General features: G+C 44.5%; 2 protein-coding genes and 1 pseudogene across 2 annotated transcripts; all 3 read right to left on the bottom strand.

The window, feature by feature from the left end:
• Window positions 1-2,790: 2,790 nt before the first annotated feature.
• On the bottom strand, window positions 2,791-10,172 carry LOC123149945 (disease resistance RPP13-like protein 4; annotated as a pseudogene).
• Window positions 10,173-10,289: 117 nt separating this feature from the next.
• LOC123149947 (uncharacterized) lies at window positions 10,290-12,019 on the bottom strand. Its single transcript, XM_044569740.1, has 4 exons — window positions 11,388-12,019; window positions 11,146-11,274; window positions 10,754-10,885; window positions 10,290-10,652 (listed from the first exon to the last, which is right to left on the bottom strand). The coding sequence occupies exons 1-4, from the start codon at window positions 11,958-11,960 to the stop codon at window positions 10,539-10,541; spliced, it is 948 nt and encodes a 315-aa protein (XP_044425675.1). The 5' UTR covers window positions 11,961-12,019; the 3' UTR covers window positions 10,290-10,538.
• A 461-nt stretch (window positions 12,020-12,480) lies between these two features.
• Window positions 12,481-16,665, bottom strand: LOC123149948 (signal peptide peptidase-like 5). Its single transcript, XM_044569741.1, has 14 exons — window positions 16,378-16,665; window positions 15,865-16,023; window positions 15,663-15,777; window positions 15,447-15,569; window positions 15,112-15,263; window positions 14,834-15,016; window positions 14,557-14,591; window positions 14,285-14,441; window positions 14,136-14,189; window positions 13,949-14,041; window positions 13,657-13,799; window positions 13,407-13,477; window positions 13,204-13,287; window positions 12,481-13,065 (listed from the first exon to the last, which is right to left on the bottom strand). Exons 1-14 carry the CDS (start codon window positions 16,504-16,506, stop codon window positions 12,866-12,868), a joined length of 1,698 nt encoding a protein of 565 aa, XP_044425676.1. The 5' UTR covers window positions 16,507-16,665; the 3' UTR covers window positions 12,481-12,865.
• Between the last annotated feature and the right edge of the window lie 3,322 nt (window positions 16,666-19,987).

Below are 19,987 nucleotides of genomic sequence, written 5' to 3' on the forward strand. Positions count from 1 at the left end.
CACGTTTGGCATTCCTTTCATCATCTTTCTCTTGTTTTATGTGGAAAGAACGAAATAGATGACAAAACAAATAACACGCTGGCATGCATGGTCGCATATGTATGTTTTTCTTCTTGTTTCCGTGGCCCATGTAGCTACAACGCTGTAACTTGTACTCCCTCCGTTCGGAATTACTTGTCTCGAAAATGAATGTATCTAGAACTAAAATACGTCTAGATACATCCATTTGTACGACAAGTAATTCCGAACGGAGGGAGTAGCTTCTTCGGTAGGAGTACTTGCAACCAGTGCTATTTACAATAAAGAGAAACTTGCATCTTGTCTTAACAAGTGATTGATTTAAAAAAAAAATCAATCCAGTGAGAAGATCGCATGTCTATTTCAAGAAGAGGAAATCAAATTGTACCAATGATTCAAATCCGACCTCATTTTGGAGGGAGACAACAATACATGATACTAACCAACAACTTTCTAACAGCCACACACGACTTGACCAAGATCTTATCTATATCTATCTATCTATCTATCTATCTGTCTATCTATACCTATACTAATTAGTCACTCCTAAGAAATTACCACGTTAATCAGTAATTAGGAGTCGTTAATCTGGTGGTACCAAATTATTACAGTGTAGATTGATCCATCTAATTTTTGGTTAAAAGTTTCAGCAAAAGAAAAAAATTGATCGGAAGGCCCACAAATCTCTCACGGTTGAAGAAAATAGAGGTCACCATGCGAGATTCCCCTAAGATATCTCTATCTACTTCACGTCTCTTCTCAAAAATAAAAACAAGAAATATACTTCATGTATCTTATCACTCCCCATAGAAAAATAACCTGAATCAATCGTGTACACCTTGGAATCTCTCCAATCTCTCATCACGTCCATAGGGCATGGACACATACGCGATACAATGACACTTTTTTTCTAGAAAAGGAGGATGACCCCCGGCCTCTGCATCTGAGAGATACATGCGGCCATTTTATTGATTATTCTTGAGGACCTTACAAAATAGAACAACAATATGCCTGAATCCTCCAACTTGACAATATCTGCCGCTATCCTATCCAAATGATGAAGCGGTGCAAGCTGGGCCACATACCCAGACCTCTCACCTAAGCCTAACATCTAAAGCCGGAGGCCCCGACCGAGCCATCTGCCGGGTCCGAGGCTCAAACCGGTCCGACGCACTCACATGTGTCGTCGCCGTCATCTTCCACTGGTCCATATTCAGAGCAGATTGAGGTGACAACCTTGGCAGGTCCTCCGCCATCGACGCCACCACGACGCCAAACGACGACCTCCACCTACGCGAGCCTTGGTGGGTCCTCCGCCATTAACGCCACCAAGACCGACCTCCACCTACGTGAGTCCATCTCCAAGCAACAGATTAAATCCATGCTAGGATAGGGCCGCACCACCGCCGTCGCCCACCACCCACAAGCGCCACCCAACCCCAATGTTCCCAAACCGGTGCCTTCAAGAAGGGAACGGCGCCGTGAGCGCCGCCGCCGCCCAACAAAGTAAGGGCTTTCGCCCGGGAGACTCAGAGGAAGGGGAAGTGAGGAGATCAGTCCATACTGACGCCTCCAAAGAAGGGAACGGCGCCCTCAGGCGTCGCCGTCGGTGCGGCCGGTCATGGCCGGCCAGGGATTTCGCCCGAATTAGATCCCCGCCACCAGCGGTGCCTCCTGTACAGAACCGGCGACCAAGAGGAAGTGCGGCCCGACCAGGCTGGCCTGCACGCCGAACAGGGGAGGAGGGGAGGCGCCAGATCGCGCGCACCGACCGCCGCAGAAGCCGCCACGGCCGCCAACGACCACTGGATCCCGCCGCCCGCGCGGCCGGGACGCCAGATCCACCGCCCGCATGGCTGCTAGCCGGTCGTGCCTTGCCAATGGAGCCGCCGCTCAACATCCGGGGTTCCCCACGTAGAGGAAGAGCAACCGAGGCCCCGCCGCCACCATCCTTGGCGCCCCGGGCTTGCCTCAGGCGACGGCGAGGAAGGGAAGGGAAGGGGGTGAGTGGGAGGGGCGGCTAGGGTGGGAGGAGGAGGGGCGGCTAGGGTTGGGGCGACAGATGTGGGACGGGAGTTCTTTCGCCCTGTGCTCTAGAGACAATGACACTTTTTTAGCGAGGAACAATACCAACCCAAGAGTAATCCTGAGAAACCAATGCAAATTGACCTTCCGATCTGTGAAGAACTCTCTGGCCAGATTTGCCAATGGAAAAAGTCCAGTGCAGACTACAGAAAAGAACATGTCGCCGCAGCCGCCAACCGATGCATCAACAAGCGGCACGTGCGTCAACCTGATGAAGTATACATGCAGTCATCGGTCGTCTTGAAATTCCATCTGTTCTGGAAACTATCTAACAGAAAGGTACCATCAGATGAAGTATGCTCGACCCTCCTAATCGTTCATCTCTCCAACCTCTGAATTTCACTTGCCAAATACGTACAACAATCCATTATGTATATATATGTACATGATATTATGGCACAATGGTGATTCAGCTGTTATAATCCGACAATATTGCATGTATATTCTAGTCCATGGTCTTATCTCATGATGCTTAATTTAGCAGGTTCGATCTACTCAAGCATGCATGGCCGGCTCTCCTGATCGAGTTCTTGTTCGACCTTTCAGTCTCGGTTTCCATGTTCTAAGATTTGATAACACATATACTCCATCAGGCCGATTCTCGGTGAAAGAATGTGCAGGCCAACAAGTGCTTGGACAGTACGACGACGATAGTCAGTCAGCCGATGTTTTCCATCAGGCCGTTCATAAACATACAACACTCACTGCCATTATGCATGTTTGCCAACTGAAGGATAGACATCACAAATAGTCTTCATGCAGCTACAGTATTTTTTTACTCGACCCATAAATAAAAGTGTCAGGTTACAGAAAAGCAACAACTGAAATAATACAAATCACAAACACGCCGTCTCCATGCACCTACATTATTAATTGTCTTCTCGATCACAAAAGCTTGCTGTTGACGATATATAAGGTACATGTACAAAAATTTGTCTTTGCCACATAGATTCATGTTTTTGCAGCATCGCTTCTAACCTGACTGAGCGGGGTTTAAGTCGTATCAAGCTTTTCCATTGTCAAAGTATATACTCCCTCCGTTAGTAGGTTACATTCTACTTTGCACACTGATTAAATGTCACCCTTGCAAAAGAAGGAACTAAGAAGAGATCTGCGACTTGAAGCACCATTAATAGCAGGGGAAAAAAAAGAATACCAAATTTAGTGAGGAGAACGTTGTCGTTGTGCTTCTTATTCCTTGTTTTCATCTCCTGGGCCAGATGCAACTATTACTGCTTCTTGTTCCTCCTCTGCAGCCATTGTGTGGACTAACCAACAACAAATGAAAGAGGGAATTGCAGATTAATTAAATAGACAAAGTTCAAACAAACACACCAAGACATGGTAATTTACCTCCAGATGCAACCAAATGCTGGGATAGTGCATCCCTCACCCTGATGGCGTCCTCATCTGCTACCCGCCGCACTTGCTCGATGTAATTGTCCTCCTGATCACTCGGCATGCCTGCACCCTCCTCCTCCTCCATGTCTATCACTATGTTATGCAACATGCAGCACGTGTGGATGGTCAAGAACACGTCACGTTGATCATTTGGATGCCACCCTTCTCCCTGCAGGCATTTCCATGTGCCTTTCAACCTTGCCAGCGCCCTCAGTGCGACGGCTGTAGTTGCAGAGTGTATTCTCCTATTGAACTCTAGTTTGGAATCTGAGTCTGAGAGGTCATGGTAAGGTGTGAGGAGCCAGGGACGGAGAGGATATCCTGCAGCACCAATGATGTATTCCCCGACATCCGAGCCATCTGATAACTTCAGTTTACTGCCATTCAGGCAAGAACCATTCTCGCCCATCTTGAAGAGTTCTGAGTCATGCAAAATGCTCAGTTGGTTCATTATGCTACCTGACAGCCAGACCCAAGAGTTTGTGAACCTCATATCTGGATCAATGACGACTTGCATTAGTGTGTCGGCATACTCCTCATGGTCACGGTTTTGTGATGCAAAACGAACTTACAAACTGCCAGACTGAGAGTGCCCAAACAAATTAAGGGAAAGCTTGATATTTTATTTATTGTAAGTACCTTCAAATACGGAAGAGTAGCCAATATTTGAATCCAACTTGAGGTTGTCTCTTCTTGTGTACAACACGTACCATTTCCTTTGGTTGTCTCCATCAGGTGCATATGCCTTGACATGCTCCACATGGCTGAACTTGTCCCACTCAAGACCAGATTGTCCCAGGGCTACCGAAGAGAGCAACCATGGCCGGCAGAATAACTGAAAATGCTTTGGCTTTATACCTCGCATGTATTCTGGAAGTGTTTGCATGGCGTAATCCTCTAGGACCAACCTGTCGAGTGCAGGGATAGTCCCCAGCACCTTCAACTTTGGGCAAATGGTGATGGTAAGCTTCTGCAGATTGGGGAGATTGGTGATCCTCTCAAGGTCGAGACTTCTAACCACTGTAAGCTCAGTAACAGAAGGAAAGTTTTCAAGGTAGCTGAGGTGCTGGACATCATGTACGTATAAAACTTTCAAAGCCATTGCATTGGAGGCAAGGCCAGGAGGAGCACGCCTCAGTTTGCAATTAATGAGCCAAAGCGGCGCATGGCTTGTACTTGCTCCTCCCATTCCACCATGTCTCTTAAGCTCATCTCTTTTGAACTCGGAAATGGAGTTGCCACAGCCTGCAAGAATCCAGTCCCAACACGCCTGATGCATGGAGCACGGGCGACCTGAAAGAAGTGCAGGTAGGGGAGCTGACACAACCCATTGGGAAGTTGTTTGCAACAAGCTAGGTCAGAAAATGTGAGAAACTTTAAGTTGTTCAGGGACACCTTTGACGTGGACATCATCCAACTCGGGAGTAGCTGGCCAAAATACCCATCGATGTGAATAAATTCTACACTGGGTGGAGGACAGAGCTCATCGAACACCTTCTCGATTCGTTGTTGCTCTTCCTCAGAGACACCTTCTTTTTCTTTGACCAACCCGTCATCTCCCACTTTGCTAGTGCAGTACAAGAATACGTCGATAAGATGTATTTTCTCACCAACCCTAGCATTTGTAGCAAATGAAGCAGCAGATACATTCTCCAAATGTATTAATTCAAGAAATCTGAGTTGGGAAAGAGGCCTCAACTCGTCCAAACTGCACCAATCACCATCCATGTGGGCCCGAAACCCATGTAGCCTCCTCATACTTGTCAGACCAAGGAACCCTCTAGGTATCGTACATCTGCTGGGAAGATCAAGTAACCTCAGCTGGCCAAGCTTCACAATGCTATCAGGAAGATTCACTAAATTTATACATCCATCAAACCTAAGGAATTGCAACAATTTCATCTTGTCAAAGTTCACCGGAAGTACAGATATATCAGTATTTAGTAGTGCCACATATCTCAGGTGCAATGCTTCAACCAATGCAGCCACATCTACAGATTCTATATGTAGAATCCGTAGACCAGAAAAAGTAACCAATAGATCACTGGGCTTCATCTTGATCTGAATAGTTGAGATTAATGTTCTCACTGATTTCTGCCCCTGTAAAGATTTCCAGTCAATATCACCAGACTGCAAGTGGTTGGTTTCTATTGATAACCGAAGAAACTTTTGTGAATGAGGATTAGTTAGATTATCGATGTCTCCATCATGAACTATGAGTGCTTCATCTTTTATCATATACTGAGCAAATGAGCGAATAACATCATGCATGCTGCAACTAAGGTGATTTACATACAATTTATCTGTCTCTATAAGGTTCCGATATATCAGCTCCTTGTAGTAATTTATTCCCAATTCTTCTAGATCATTTGAGTTTCCATGAACAAATCCTTCGCTAATCCACAAGGCAACGACTTCATGTGCATAATAAGTTTTATTTTGAGGAAGAAGAGAGTAATATAGAAAGCACTGCTTCAGATGAGGAGGCATATCTTGATAGCTCAAGTATACTGCATAGCTGAGCTCTTGGGGCATTTCAGTTATTGACCATTTAGAATCATCCAAAACCTGCTCCCAGTCTCGACGCGACTCCCCTCTTCTACGCAAGAGTCCTCCCATTACTTTGACGGCAAGTGGTAAACCACCACATTTTTGTATAATTTTCAGTCCGATGTCCTTTAGCATAGTGATGTGGTATTCATCTATCTCACTTGAGAGTACCTGTGAATGCAGTTCAAGGGGCCGATAGAGTTAATTAACTATGTACTAAGCTCCTTTAAGGCATTCTAATTTAACTCTTAAGAGACAAGAGGACCATCTAATGTGGCCACCCTTTTACTAGCTCAAAACTGTTGGGGGTTTATTAAGAAAAGTAACGTGTACAAGTGTTGGCAAAAGTGCCTAAAAATTAGCAATATTTTAAATATGTGCATAAATATACAACTCATATTTCTTAGTCAGTGAAAATGATACATGTAATAATTATCCGAATTTTCTGATTTTTACTTAGGCTTAGCAAAAACAAAACTTGAGTGTCAGTGTTATGTAGCAATAAATAAAATAAGAAAAAAGAAGTCGCACTATAGTATATCTCCTTGTTTAGCACCATGCTAATGACATTAAATTTTTTTAGTTTATTATTTGTAAAAGAGAAAAGATAATATTATCCATACAAATTATTGACAGCCTCTTATGGTCTTGCGTTCAAGAGGAAATATACCATATAGATACTAGATACGAGCCACTGAATTACACATAAACAACAACGCATATTAATTCGAAACATCACAAAATTTCTCTTAGCAACATATTATTGTTAATAAATAGATGGAGATAGACTATCCACTTGATTAAGAGACATTAGTGTTTAATTGCATACTGACCTGCTTCTTGAGCAATGACCAAGCATCGTCGGGTGCTAATGCATCGACGTGGTGGTAGGGCCATGTGGCTGTCATCCTTCGGGCAACACCTTCATCTCTAGTGGTGATGAGGACACGGCTGCCTGAAGCAACAACATCGACTAAGGGTATTTTGAGCACACCATCCCATGCTCCATGGTTCCACACATCATCCATTACAAGCAAGGTCTTGTGGCCAATCAAGGCACCCTTGAGGCTTCTGTGAAGCGTTGCCTGTGCATTTCCAGCTGACTGGGCGTCTCCTCCGGCTTCGATGATGACTCTTCTCAGCAGCTCAGCCTCATTGAAGTTTTGGTTGACGCTCAACCATATCTTTTTACTGAACTCACCTTGGATGGCCTCGTCATTGAAGACCTTCTGAGCGAGGGTTGTCTTGCCAATCGCACCAACACCTACGATAGCAACCACCATTGACCTCCTCGCTTGTTTGCATGATCTGGGCCACCAGTGCTCTAGTATCTTCTTCGATCTGATCCCCAACCACACCCGACCGGTCGAGCTCCCCTGACGCCTCGTGGCTGGGATCACCATGACGAGAGGCGTTCACATTGCTGCTATGATGATCGTAGGACCCGAGATTGATGAAGTTGAAAGCAGCGCTCCGCTCCTTGATGGTGCCGAGCCTCTGGTTGAGTGCCTTGATGCGGGTGCCGATTTCATGAGCATGAAAGGGATTTCGCATACAGAAGAGCAAGGGATTGAAACACCCTGCATCTACGGAGGATGATCCACGCTCCATGGCTTTGAGCTGGCAAAGGTCGATGATATCAGCAGCTTCGTACATGGCACGTTTAAGCTCCCCCACCCACTCTTGGACAGTCTCGTCGGTGATGTTCCTCCTATCGGCATCGGCGAGGAAGTTTTTGAGGTCCCGAAGCTTGTCGCCCATCTTGTCAATCTCGCCGGAGACGCCCAGCATCGTTCCCAGCTCTTCTGCTGCAGCCTGCCTGAGCAAGTCGCCCAAGTAGGATGCAAATGCATCCAGCACCATCGCCATTAATTGAACTTTCTGGATTTTGCTGTAATAATAAAGGTAAAGTGGAATTCAAGAAGGGTACAAGGAAAACAAGCAAGAAGCCTAATTAGGAAGGTGTAAGGAGAGGGACAAATAAAACTTGGACTACCAAACCAACCTTTGAGATGGATGGATGGATGTCCTGCTCATTCAGCTCCGGAAAAGCAACTCGATCCTGGTGAAGAGGAACTCACATGGAGAGGAATTCCTTGCTGGATTTGTGAGTCTCAGTCGAACTAAATCGCCTGCTCCCGAGCTTGCCGTGAGACAATCGACGGCAGAGAGAAGACGTCACCTCTGTGAGCAGCAGCTCTGCTCCTCCTCTGGGGTGTCCCTTCCTGTTAAGCTACACCAGCCGCAGGATGCACAGTAGCTGGGTGTAGCAGCAGGTGCTCTCTGACAAAGGCAAAAGGATGTGGATGAGAGGACCTTTGCTCATTACTTTTTTCCAGTGCGCTGCTGCTTTTTTTCCCAGCTCCGCTGCAGCTTTATTCTGATACATTCCTTTGCTTTGCTTTGCTTTGCTTTCTTTTCTTTTCATACTAGGAGGCAGGATTACAGCTTCAAACAGCCTCGGAATGCGGGCAAACAGTACATTTACTTACCAGCAATACAGTACATGTTAGGAATAAATAGGATCAAATATTATTAGATACTAGTTCCTTACTACCTACGATATCAATGTGCCTTGAGTTAACCAAATTAATCAATTCAGGTGGAATTTGATTTCACCAGCAATACAGTACATGTCAGGAATACAGTTCCTTCTCTTTTCGCCAAGCGATATCAATGTGCCTTGAGTTAACCAAATTAATCAATTCAGGTGGAATTTAATTTAAGTAAGAGCTAGAGACACAGAAATTAAACTTGAACCAACTCAATAGACAAGGTAAGTTATTGAAAGACAGATACAAATTCAATGCAAAAGTTGAAAGCATCTCATTCTGACAAGCAGAGAGAAGCAAGCAAAGCATATCACATTGCCACCGGTGAAGAGAATTAAAGCAAAGCATCTCATTCCCATTCCCACCGCTGAAGAGAAGCAAAGCATCATATTCACATTTCCCACCGGTGATTGGTGAAGATACTTTTTTTTAGGGATACCAGTGAAGAGACTTATGAGTTATGAAGTGGTTTCAAACTATAACAGTGAAGGACTAGACCCGGAAAACACAACGATGTACACAGCAAGTAATAACAACAGTGACCATAAATGTTCAGGGTTATGTATGAACCGTGTTGAGTACTTCTGTTGCATATTCAGAGTAAAAAAAGGGTACCCCCCAGAAAATTTAAACATATTCTGCTACACAGAACCATGAGCTGAGCTACCCATTTAGCAAGAAGGGTACAGGAACAAAACATGAGCTATCCATCAGCATATTATATTATGCGCACACGTGAGAATACTCGGGTATACTTAATTTGGTACCTACCCAGGTACAGTTTAAAAGCATTCAGATCAGGTATACAATCATGCGCCTGGGTTTAACTTATCAAGGTTTTTTCACTTTCCATTTATACAGCACAGCAGCTAAATTGATTACCCAAAACATGCATGTTAGTGGTCTAGTGGATGCATCGCAAATTAAGTTAATGTTTTGCTTACCATACTGCTATCAGCTTAATAGCTTTGTGAGTTTATTGATATCAGTGGCATATCACACAGACTATGTTTTTTATTTCAAGGATGGAATGAACTTTGACATGCTAGATGCAGGGAACTTGGGAATCCCAGACACAACAAATTGTGCTAATGGCAGTAACAATTCCCGACACGGTGAAACTGAAAATGTAGTAGAAAAAATGATACCGGATTATGCAGTGAGGATGGTCTGATCTACTAGCTCTGCTTCTTGTTCCTTATCTTCATCATCTGAGACAGACGGAAGATGGAATCAATATGATGACATTCATACCGAGTGAGCAGAGCAACCTGACTATAACAGATTAAACACTTAGCCCAGTTTACCTCCAGCTCCAGGTCCTGACAATCTGCAGGCTAACAAGTGCTTCAACAGTATATGCCGCCGTCATCTTCTAACTGGCGCACCCGGCCTGCTCCTCACTGTCAATCAGTTTGTATGCAACATCTAGTACACCCTGATCATTTAAACTGTCACAAACACTCTAGATGCACTGTCATCTCTGCTCTTCTCTGAACAGCGACAGCAGACACATTATGATGACATACCCAGAACGGCAGAACGCGCTTAATGCTAACAGCTGCTACAACTGAATTTTGCAAAAACACCGGCCATTTATTTTTTGCAGAATCTTCGGTTTGCAGCAACTGAATGAAGGATATAAACCATAAATAGCCTGTCTCCATGCAGCAACACTGTTAGTTGTTTTCTCCACCGCATAAAAGCTTGCTGCCAATAATATAAATTACACAGCACTTGTGTTTCCCATACATACATAAGGTTATTTTCGATCGATAGGCGTACATGGAGGATATATGCGCAGAGAGTTCTCTATACTCTATAGTCTATACACAACATCAATCAATGGTTAAACACTTGAAAAACTGCTTCAAGATTTAACCCAAAACGGCATTGCGTTGCGTTGTTTGCACATGAAACAAAAACCCTTGTCTATATGACCTTAATCTCCTTGAGCCAAGCTGTGTGGAGCGGGCATGGATCAGGCTTCCCTTGCGCGAGGGCCTTCTCGGTGAGCGAGTAGAACCAACCGTTCCTCCACTTGAACTGCAACAGTAAAATGCTTACATGTTAGACGACAATGTAGTACAAGTGCAGGTTCCATTCCATTCCATTACATTACATAGGTTGGCAGCGGTAGGGCTTGCCTCTTTGACAGCGGTCGGGAAGTGCGCCACGGCTCTGGAGTAGGCGCAGAGCCTCTCTTCCATGCCGTCGTCGAAAGAAAGCCCCCGCTCCGCAGCCGCGGCAGATGCTAGTTCAGCAATGAGGCTGGATACCTGCATGCATGCAAAAGGAAAAACATGGACAGAAGATTACTATGTGTTGTTGTTCTTGGACAGATATGTTGGCAAGCACTAAAGCTCAATCCTGGAGCATTAATTTAATACGTACGAAATTTAGTCGCTGAAGTAAACTGAAGGAATGATCTGATGTACAGTAAAAGAATTCAGAAAGGTAATTAACGGAGATATCTAAAAACCTGTGCCCCTGGACCAGTTGTTTTTCGGAACACAATAGCTCGGAACTCGAAAATTACCTCGGATCGGTATTCCTTTTCAACAGCACCCACAGTGGCCCCTGGATGGCGAGCTCCGACGAGCATGAAGGCTGAAATCCAGATGAGCTTCTCCAGCATTTGCTTCTCGAAGGCGTCCTTGTCAAGCACCTGAGAAATTCAGATATTGGTCAGGACTATGAATGACTCTATGAGTAGTAGTAGTAAGACAGAACTTCTTTAAGCTGAAATGAAAATCCAGTGGAAGGTAACTATGGACCTACCTTGCAGGTGAGGCCTCCGTTCTGGAGGCGGGCGGCGACGGCGGGTGCCCAGTTGCCCAAGGCGGCGGTGAGGCCCTCCGGGTTGGCGTCGGTGATGCCGTCGACGGGGGGCTCGCCGAGCTTGGAGACGGCGAAGTAGGCGAGCACCTGGTTGGCGCCGGCGAGGCCCTTGCTCTCCAGCCACGGGTCCAGCATCCCGTTCTGGAAGAAGACCAGGTCGGGCCACCGGGATTTGGGGGTGGCGTCGAGCACGCCGTCGAGGTCGTCGTTGCGGGTGCAGACCAGGATGGGCCCGGCCGGCGCGGCGGGCGGGAGCGCCTCGCCGCGGCGGAGGAGTAGGTCCCCGGAGGAGGGGCCCATGGAGAGCAGCGCCTGGCCCACCCGGCCGCCGCCCACCACCACCGCCGGCTGCACCGCCGTGGCCATGACCGCTGCTGAAATCCGGGAGGCGGACGCGCTGCTGCCCCTGGAGGAGGAGTAGGAGGAGGGGGGGAGGTGGTGGCGGTGGAGTGTAGTAGGTAGCGGCGTGACGGCGGCGGGGACGGAGAGAAAGACGGCGGCTTTGAGGCCCATCAGCTCCGTTCCGGCGGACTGGTCGGGTCGACTGGACGAGGATGAGGTGGGCCATGCGGCGCATGATAGATAATACTACCTAGCTGGGCCTTCCGGTTGCAGTGGATAAGCCTAGACAGTCCAGTTTGTGGTCTGTGTTTTTCTTCCCTTTTTTTTCTCATCATCAAAGAACAAAGAAAAAAGTAGTACTATTTTGCAATGTATTTTTTCTTCTGTTCTTTCTTGTGCTCTTCTTTCCCTTTTCTCTTTACCAGCGAAAAAAGTGCCCGTGAGTTGCAACGAAAAGAAAAAAAATTACAGGCTTCAAGACCATGCGCTGAAATACGAATCTTGCTTAACGTATGGTCGGCATCAATTATTCCCTACATGGACAAGAATCGTGATTTCAACCGCACCGTATTTGCTTTGCAACATCTGATTTACGTCCGTGCTGCACGGCATCAACACCAACAGTTGGATCAGGGGCAAAGTCTAGGGGGTTGCCGGCATACATCTAGCTGAGTATATATATTGGTACGAGTAATTGGAAAATTTTGTAATTGATTTTTAATTGTCTATGCAGCTCTATACATCGGTTCCAAAGTTGGGTAGGACGCCTTTTTTGTCAACACATAGCTGCCTTCACGTCTGCTCTCTTCTTTGCTCGTATTGCATTACATTACATTACATTACAAGTGAGGCGCGTCCCTTCTCTTCATTATTTACCCCTTGAACCACAGGCGGAGGCGGAGGCGGAGGCGGAGGCGGCAATACATACATACATACATACAAGTTACTGATGATTACGACGACCGAGATCCGGCACTACTACTATCTCCTTCCTTCCTTCCTTCCTACAGAGTGCAGTCACCATCGTCACACAGTAGCCAAGCCAAGCCACCACATGAAGGCGCCCGTCTGTCTGTCTAACAAGACGATGATGGTGTGTTCTTGCCCTCCTCCTCATGGTCATCCTCATCATCCTCATTATCATGGGCAGCAGCAGCAGCAGGAGGAGGCTTGGCCATCTGCAGGTAGCCCTGATGGGTGCACACGCGCTCCGGCTCACCCTTGAACCACAGGTTCCGCAGCTCCCCCCGCTTCCACCCCAGCGACATCAGCGTCCCTGCACGCATTCAGCCAAACCACCCACATTTCACTGTCAGCGTCTACATACAGCGTCCACGAAATGCGCCGCACTTGTAAGTTCATCCCGGCGAGAGATGAATGGATGGTGCTGCTGGTTTCTTTCTTGCTTGCTTACCTAGGGTGAAAGGCACGATGTAGAGCAGCGCCGGCTGCCCGTGCCCGTCCATCAGGTTCAGCGCCACGTACGTGATCAGGAGCCCTGGATAGTATAAAGTAAGTTCCAGCAAGTTACAAAATTTGGCCATTTCACGCACGCAAATGGGTGAAAAGGAAAAATATCACGAGATACAACAGGAAAAAGAGGCGTGGATTGCTCACCGGTGCCGTAGGCCGACGCCGACCACAGGAAATAGCCAGATCGCAGGCTCTTCTTCGCAGCCCAGTCATACCTGCAGCAAAATCCAAAATGGAAACTGGATGCTGAGCTCGGTCGTTAACCACATGAATAATGCACACAACAGCGTGTTAAAACATCTGCTGTACACCAGTAGTACATAGCAACTCTCTCGCTGTCTGCTCTTGTTCACATGAAAGAATGGCTGGAAGGTGGAACCTTTGGCAAACCGACCTTAACGCAAATGCAACAACCAGGCCAGGAAGAAGGATGTCGCCAAAGCCAATGATGCTGTACCCGCCCCACGGGTCGAACATCCGCGGGATCTTTAGCAGCATGGGCACACCGTCTTCGTCGGTATTGTCACCACGAGCAACCTATGACAACCGCAACAGCATCAGCCTAAACAACAAGACCATATATATATATATATATATATATATATATATATATATATATATATATATATATATATATATATGTGGGACCATCAAATATATCATGATAGCCATTTCATAACACGTACCGCAATCATCACGCTCTCATGGAACAAACTCTTGGAGACAAACACCCAGAAGATATCATACAGGAACGCACAGCTCAGAAGAACTGAACCGACCTGATCATGGCCATGAAGAGAAACTTGTAAACTAGTACCAAATCTGAACGCCATGTTAAAATTGGATCTTAAAACTCAAGAGCAGTTGTATTACCTTGAGGTTAGGTACTCTGACGATTTGGATGACAGTGACTATCAGCGCAATGCCCTGAAAGAAGCAGAGTCAGATATGAATAGATACATGGCAATTACTAGTACATTGATAGACTCTGCCTGGACACTACAGACGGCTGCAGCACTCACAAGGATATCTTGGGCGATCCAAGCGTAGGGGAACTGACGGTAAATAGCCCACAGAACAGCAAACACAACGCAAAATGGGGATATTGCCATTGTAAGGTATGAGATTGCTCCAAAGAAGGGCACTTTCACAAAAGATCCCGCAGCAGATGTAAACCATCTGAAACATCCCATTAACGTTCAATCAGTTATAGACTGACAGTAAACAGAACATTTTTATTGTTGCTGGTGAGCGGTAATGATGCAGGACATAATCTCAGGCAACTCTGGTGTACCTTGATAATACAGCCACCAAGCATGTTTGCAGGCCCTGCATAAACAAAAGGCATTGGTTTAGGCAGGTCATCAGCTAAAACAACTGTTTGCATACCAATCAATGAAAAATGCATTGTTTGTTCACCTAATCGTGATATATTATCCAACACGGTCAGTTTATAGTAATTTGTGCCATGCATAAAGAAGACTCAGAGCATCTGATGTTATTTATTGTTTCAGCAGTCTCAAATATTTTGGAACTATGGTAAAGGTGCAAGTCCGATATAAAAAGCATACCTCTACACCTCCGATGCAGAAGATCACAACCAGTAGATCGATAAACCAGGCGGACATGAGCTTGTAAAGCATTATCAGGAAGCACGACGCGACCACAACAAACATCATGGCCGATATCACGTTGATGTCCACGATGCCACTAGAACCTCCACCCTCAACAATCAGTGAAACTTCATGTCCATCCTTTACATTAGAATAAGCGCATATGTCAGTCCCCACCCACATCATAAGTTGAAGAAGCATAACAAGTAACCATTGTAGGATTAACAGGTCAGAACCTTCAGGAGCTTCTCCTGTTCAGTAACGGCTTCTCTGGCACTCCATGCTGACCAGTAGGACGCGCAGAGGACGGTGCCGACGGCCATGAGCCAGAGGAACACCTCCGCCGTATCGACTACGGGGCGATCTGGAGAGTATAGCTGCACACCAACTAAGATACAGAGATACATATGTCAGTAGGCTATATATTTTTGGCAGAACGAATAACCAGAATCCAAGTTATTAACCTAATAAAGTCAGAACCGGCTGGAAAACCAAAGTAAGCACTCACATTTTTCACAGAGTAAAAATCAGAATATTATGAGCATGCAGCAATGAGCAAAGGGGTTGTTACCTGATGATGTATTAGCTGTAAGAAGCGAACGCAGAGCCTGGCCCGCGTCTTTGGGCAAGAGAACTGCGGGTATGTGTATGTCAAGCTCTGTTTCGTTCTTTTCGCAGACCATCTTGTACAGCTCTGCAGCAGGGTGGACGCAAAGCACAGAGTAAATAAATAAAAAGAATGGTCATTTGCCGAGAAAACACACACGGATGTATGGATGTAATGTACCGGTGACAGAGTTTATGATGAGTATCCCGGAAGCGCCGGCGGCCTCGGCGAGCTTGGCCTTCTTGGTGAACTTGCATTTCCCCCTCTCGACCAAAAGGACGCCTCCGGAGACCAGCTGCAATACTCTTATTAGTGAGGATAAATAGATACATACACGGCCAAGTGAAATGCCTGAACTTGAGTCATGAGAGAAAAGAAGTACCTTGTTTTTGGGAGGGGCGCAGGCGTGGATGGGGTCGGCGAGGGTGAGCGGCTCCCGGGTGGCCTGCTTCTCTTTGGAGACAATCTTGGGGCCGAAGCGCGCGCCGACGCCCACGAACTCGTCGCCCTCATTGCCGCCCACCCAGCTTTGCACTTTGACCTTGTGAATCGAGACAGAACGAGTGAGCGTGTTGGCTGGCGTGTGTTGGGGTTCAGGAAGTTGAGATTTTTTTTTTTCATTTTCTATGTGAAGAAAGGTTGAAAGCAGGCATGGAGTCCAAGGAACCAAATCCTGCACTGCCCTACGCGTCCAATCTAACCCAATCCAGTCCAAATTCAGTGCAGTGCAGCTTATTTCAATTTCGATTCCCAACGGCCACGGGATGAGCTGACTAACCAACCCTAGGTAGTACAGTAGGTAGCAGTAATCGAAAGCAGGCATGAATTCATCCTATCCTATCCTAGGGAGGGAGGGAGGGTGAAATTAAGGAGATGGGGAGGGTGAGCGGCTTACGAGGACGAAGTCGTTGTTGCAGCCGGGGATCTTGGGGGCTTGGTCGTCATGGTGGACGATGTCGCCGCCGGCCGCCGCCCCCGCCAGCGCCGACGCCAGCAGCACCGCCAGCACCGCCGACGCCGCCATCGAATCCTTTCTCCTCTCCTCAAGAGCTGCGGCTGGAGGTGGTACCGATGGGGTCGCCTGCCGGCCGGAGACGACGAGGAGGAGGGGAAAGGAGGAGGAACAAGACCGAGTAGTACTCCGGACAAAAGTGTTGACTTTTATTTTTACTTTCTTTCTTTCTTTCTTTTCTTTTCTTTTCTTTTGTTACGCGCGCACGCTACCCTGCCCTCCTCAAACTGCCCCACACACACACCAAACTACACTAATTAATTAGTAGAGTACCTTATCCCACATTACAAATTACTCCTTCTGTTCCTAAATATAAGTCTTTCTAGAGATTTCACTATGGACTACATACGGATGTATATAGACATAGTTTAGAGGGTAGGTTCACTCATTTTACTAAAAAAAAAAAAGAAATCTCTAAAAAGACTTATATTTAGGAACGGAGGGAGTATATAAAGATAATTCATCAACCGATAAACAAGAAGATAGCGTGCGGTGCGCGCGTAATAATAACAAAAAACAAAGTAAACCGCACACACAGACTACACTGCACTGTTTAATTAGTAGTAATAGAGTACGATAAACAAGAAGATAAAATTGTGTACGATCCTCCCTCATACTAATAAACAACAATATAAAACTATCTAAAGTAAGTTTTATTATGAGGGAGGATCTTTGTCATGAGTTAGAGTGACCAAGAAAAACGGTGTAAAAAGCGGACATCAACAAGGGCAGACCGTGAGGCACATGGAAGGGGTGAACACGGAACCAAATGCTCACGCCGGATCCGAAGCGACACATAAAAATATATTGGCTTTTGCAAAGATGGAAACAAGAAACACACATTGGGAAACAAAATCCTCTTAGCGCGAACAGAGACGGAAAAAGGAAGGACGGTTTTCTGCAAGTAGATGCGTAAAAAGTTTCCATTCTTTCCTCGTGGGGATCCAGCGTGCATGCATGGGTTGATGAACCTCTAGGCTTTATTGTTCTTCTTTTTTTTTTTTGTGTGTGTGTGTGTGGATGGTGCAACAACTACTATTTGAGTCACGGGAAAGTAAGTTATGATGGAGTGACCGATTAGGGAAAATGATAAAAAAGGAGGACCGGCGCTAGAGCTAGGTATCACTTACTGCGAGGCTTACTTTCGACTCGCAGCTACTGGGCCAGCACAATACCGTAGTAGGACCTATTTTTTTCACTTTTTGAAGTGAGTTTCTTCTGTTTTCTCCTATTTTCTTTGGTTTTTCTTTTTTTTTCTCACTGGTTCTCTTTATTTCTTTCTTTGATTTTCACTGGGGTTTGTTGGGTTCGTTGTTTTTCTCTCTTTTTTGAACACATGTCTACATTTCTGTGTACATATTGTATACTTTTCATATGAAACGGGAACAATTTTTATACACATCTAACATGTGTAAAAGACATGGTTACATTTGCTTTCTTCTAAATACATGCTCTGATGTCTACTTTTTTCATACACTATGTAAGTTTTCGTATAAATCTAAAAAAAACTATACACATTTAACATTTGTAAATACAGCGTTTGACATTTTTCCAAATACATGTTTGCGAGCATTTCTTCAAATACGTGTAAAACATTTTCCAAATACATGTTTGTGAGCATTTCTTCAAATACGTGTAAAACATTTTCCAAATACACTTTGAAACATTTTTTAATGATAATTTTTATAAACTATGCAAATATTTTCTTATACTGTATAAACATTTTTTAAATGTCACAAACATAACTTTGAAAAGCATGAACATTTAAAAAAAAGCAATCTAGATTTTTTTGAATGGTACGAACAATTTTCAAGAAACATATTACACAAACATTTGTTTACATTGTGTAAATTTTTTCAATAATGGCACTAACATTGTTCTGAACATTGTGAATAATTTTTAAATGTCACATACATTTTTTGTATGGTATAAGCATTTCTAAAAGTCGAGCCAACATTTATGTTACTACATGAACATATTTTTAATGTGCAATGAACACTCGAGATATATCCAATTCAGCGACAATTAATATGAAACGGAGGGAGTAACTCAATTATTATTTTTAAATACAGGCAATTAGTTTATTGGATAATGTTTCTGACACCCCATCATGGCATCAGTCTGGCGAATGGCCCATTAACCATCATGGCATCAGGCCATCATTGGATCTTGATCAAGTTGGCCATGACCTGTTTCTAAAAAAAACAAAAGTTGCCCATGACCCAGCAAACATCTTCAAGAATTTGTAAAATGCTCTCAGTTTCAAAAAATGTTCGTCAGTTTAAAAACAATTCTCAAATTTGAAAAATGTTTACAAATTCAAAAAATGTTCATAATTTTAAAAAATGTTTCTGAATTTGGAAATAATGCTCACGAATTTGGAAAATGATGGCAAATTAAATAAATATTTATGATTTAAAACAATGTTTGTGGATTGAAAAAAATGTTTATGAGCTGCAAAAAATTCATGATTTTCAAATAGTTTTAACAGTTAAATAAATGTTCACGGTTTTCAAAATTCTGAAAATATGTAGGAATTTAATTTAAAATATATATGATTTTAAAATAAGCTCATGAATGAATTTAATAATTGGTCATGAAGTTTAGGAATAGTTTGTGAGTTCGAAAAATGTTGATTAATTTCAAAATGGTTCAAAATTTTAAAAAGGTTCACGAATTTCTAAACAATTGTTCATGAATTTTAAAACAATTGTGTATGAGTTCCAAAAAAATGGCCATGAATTTACAATTGTTCGTGATTTTTATAAAAGTTCGTAAATTTTAAAATTGTTCATAGTTTTTAAAAAAATAAATTGTTTTTTGCGAATTGGAGAAAATAAATAAAATAAAAGGAAAAGGGAAAAGGAAAGGAAAAACAGAAAATGACAAAGAAACATATAAGAAAAATAAAAACGATAAAAGAAAAATCCTCTATAAACAAAGGAAAAACAAAAATATCCAGTATAGGGAAAGTTCTAGATCCTTCTCAGAACCGGTAGAGAAAAAACCCGAATGAGGCGGACTATACAGAAGATCAAACAAGGGGTATGCGATTGGTCGCTATTTCCCCTACCTATGATGGGAATAGAATGGGGCTGCGAGCCGTCTAATCTGCCACATCAATCGACCGAGCACGCCTCCACCATTGTAACACGGGTCTTGTTGCAGATTTATGTCTGCAACACAGGTCTTGTTGCAGAATAATTTCTGCAACACAACTCTTCTTGCACTTTTTTTTGCAACAATTGTTTTGTTGAAAAAAAATGCAACTGAGGTTTGAGGTTTTGTTGTAAAAAAAGAATTCAACCGAGGTCATGTTGCAGAAAATTTTCATGCGTTTTGTTGTAAAACATAAACTCATCGTAGACCATTGCAACACTACATATGTTTCAGAAACATAGCCCCCGTTGCATGAAGGATGGTATGTAGGCCCTCACTTGACGCGTGTCATCCAGGGAAGGTGGCGGATGCGGCCGCTGCAATCCGCCGGTTG

Source organism: Triticum aestivum, chromosome 7A (genome assembly GCF_018294505.1).
Source record: "Triticum aestivum cultivar Chinese Spring chromosome 7A, IWGSC CS RefSeq v2.1, whole genome shotgun sequence".
Classification (NCBI taxonomy): domain Eukaryota; kingdom Viridiplantae; phylum Streptophyta; class Magnoliopsida; order Poales; family Poaceae; genus Triticum; species Triticum aestivum.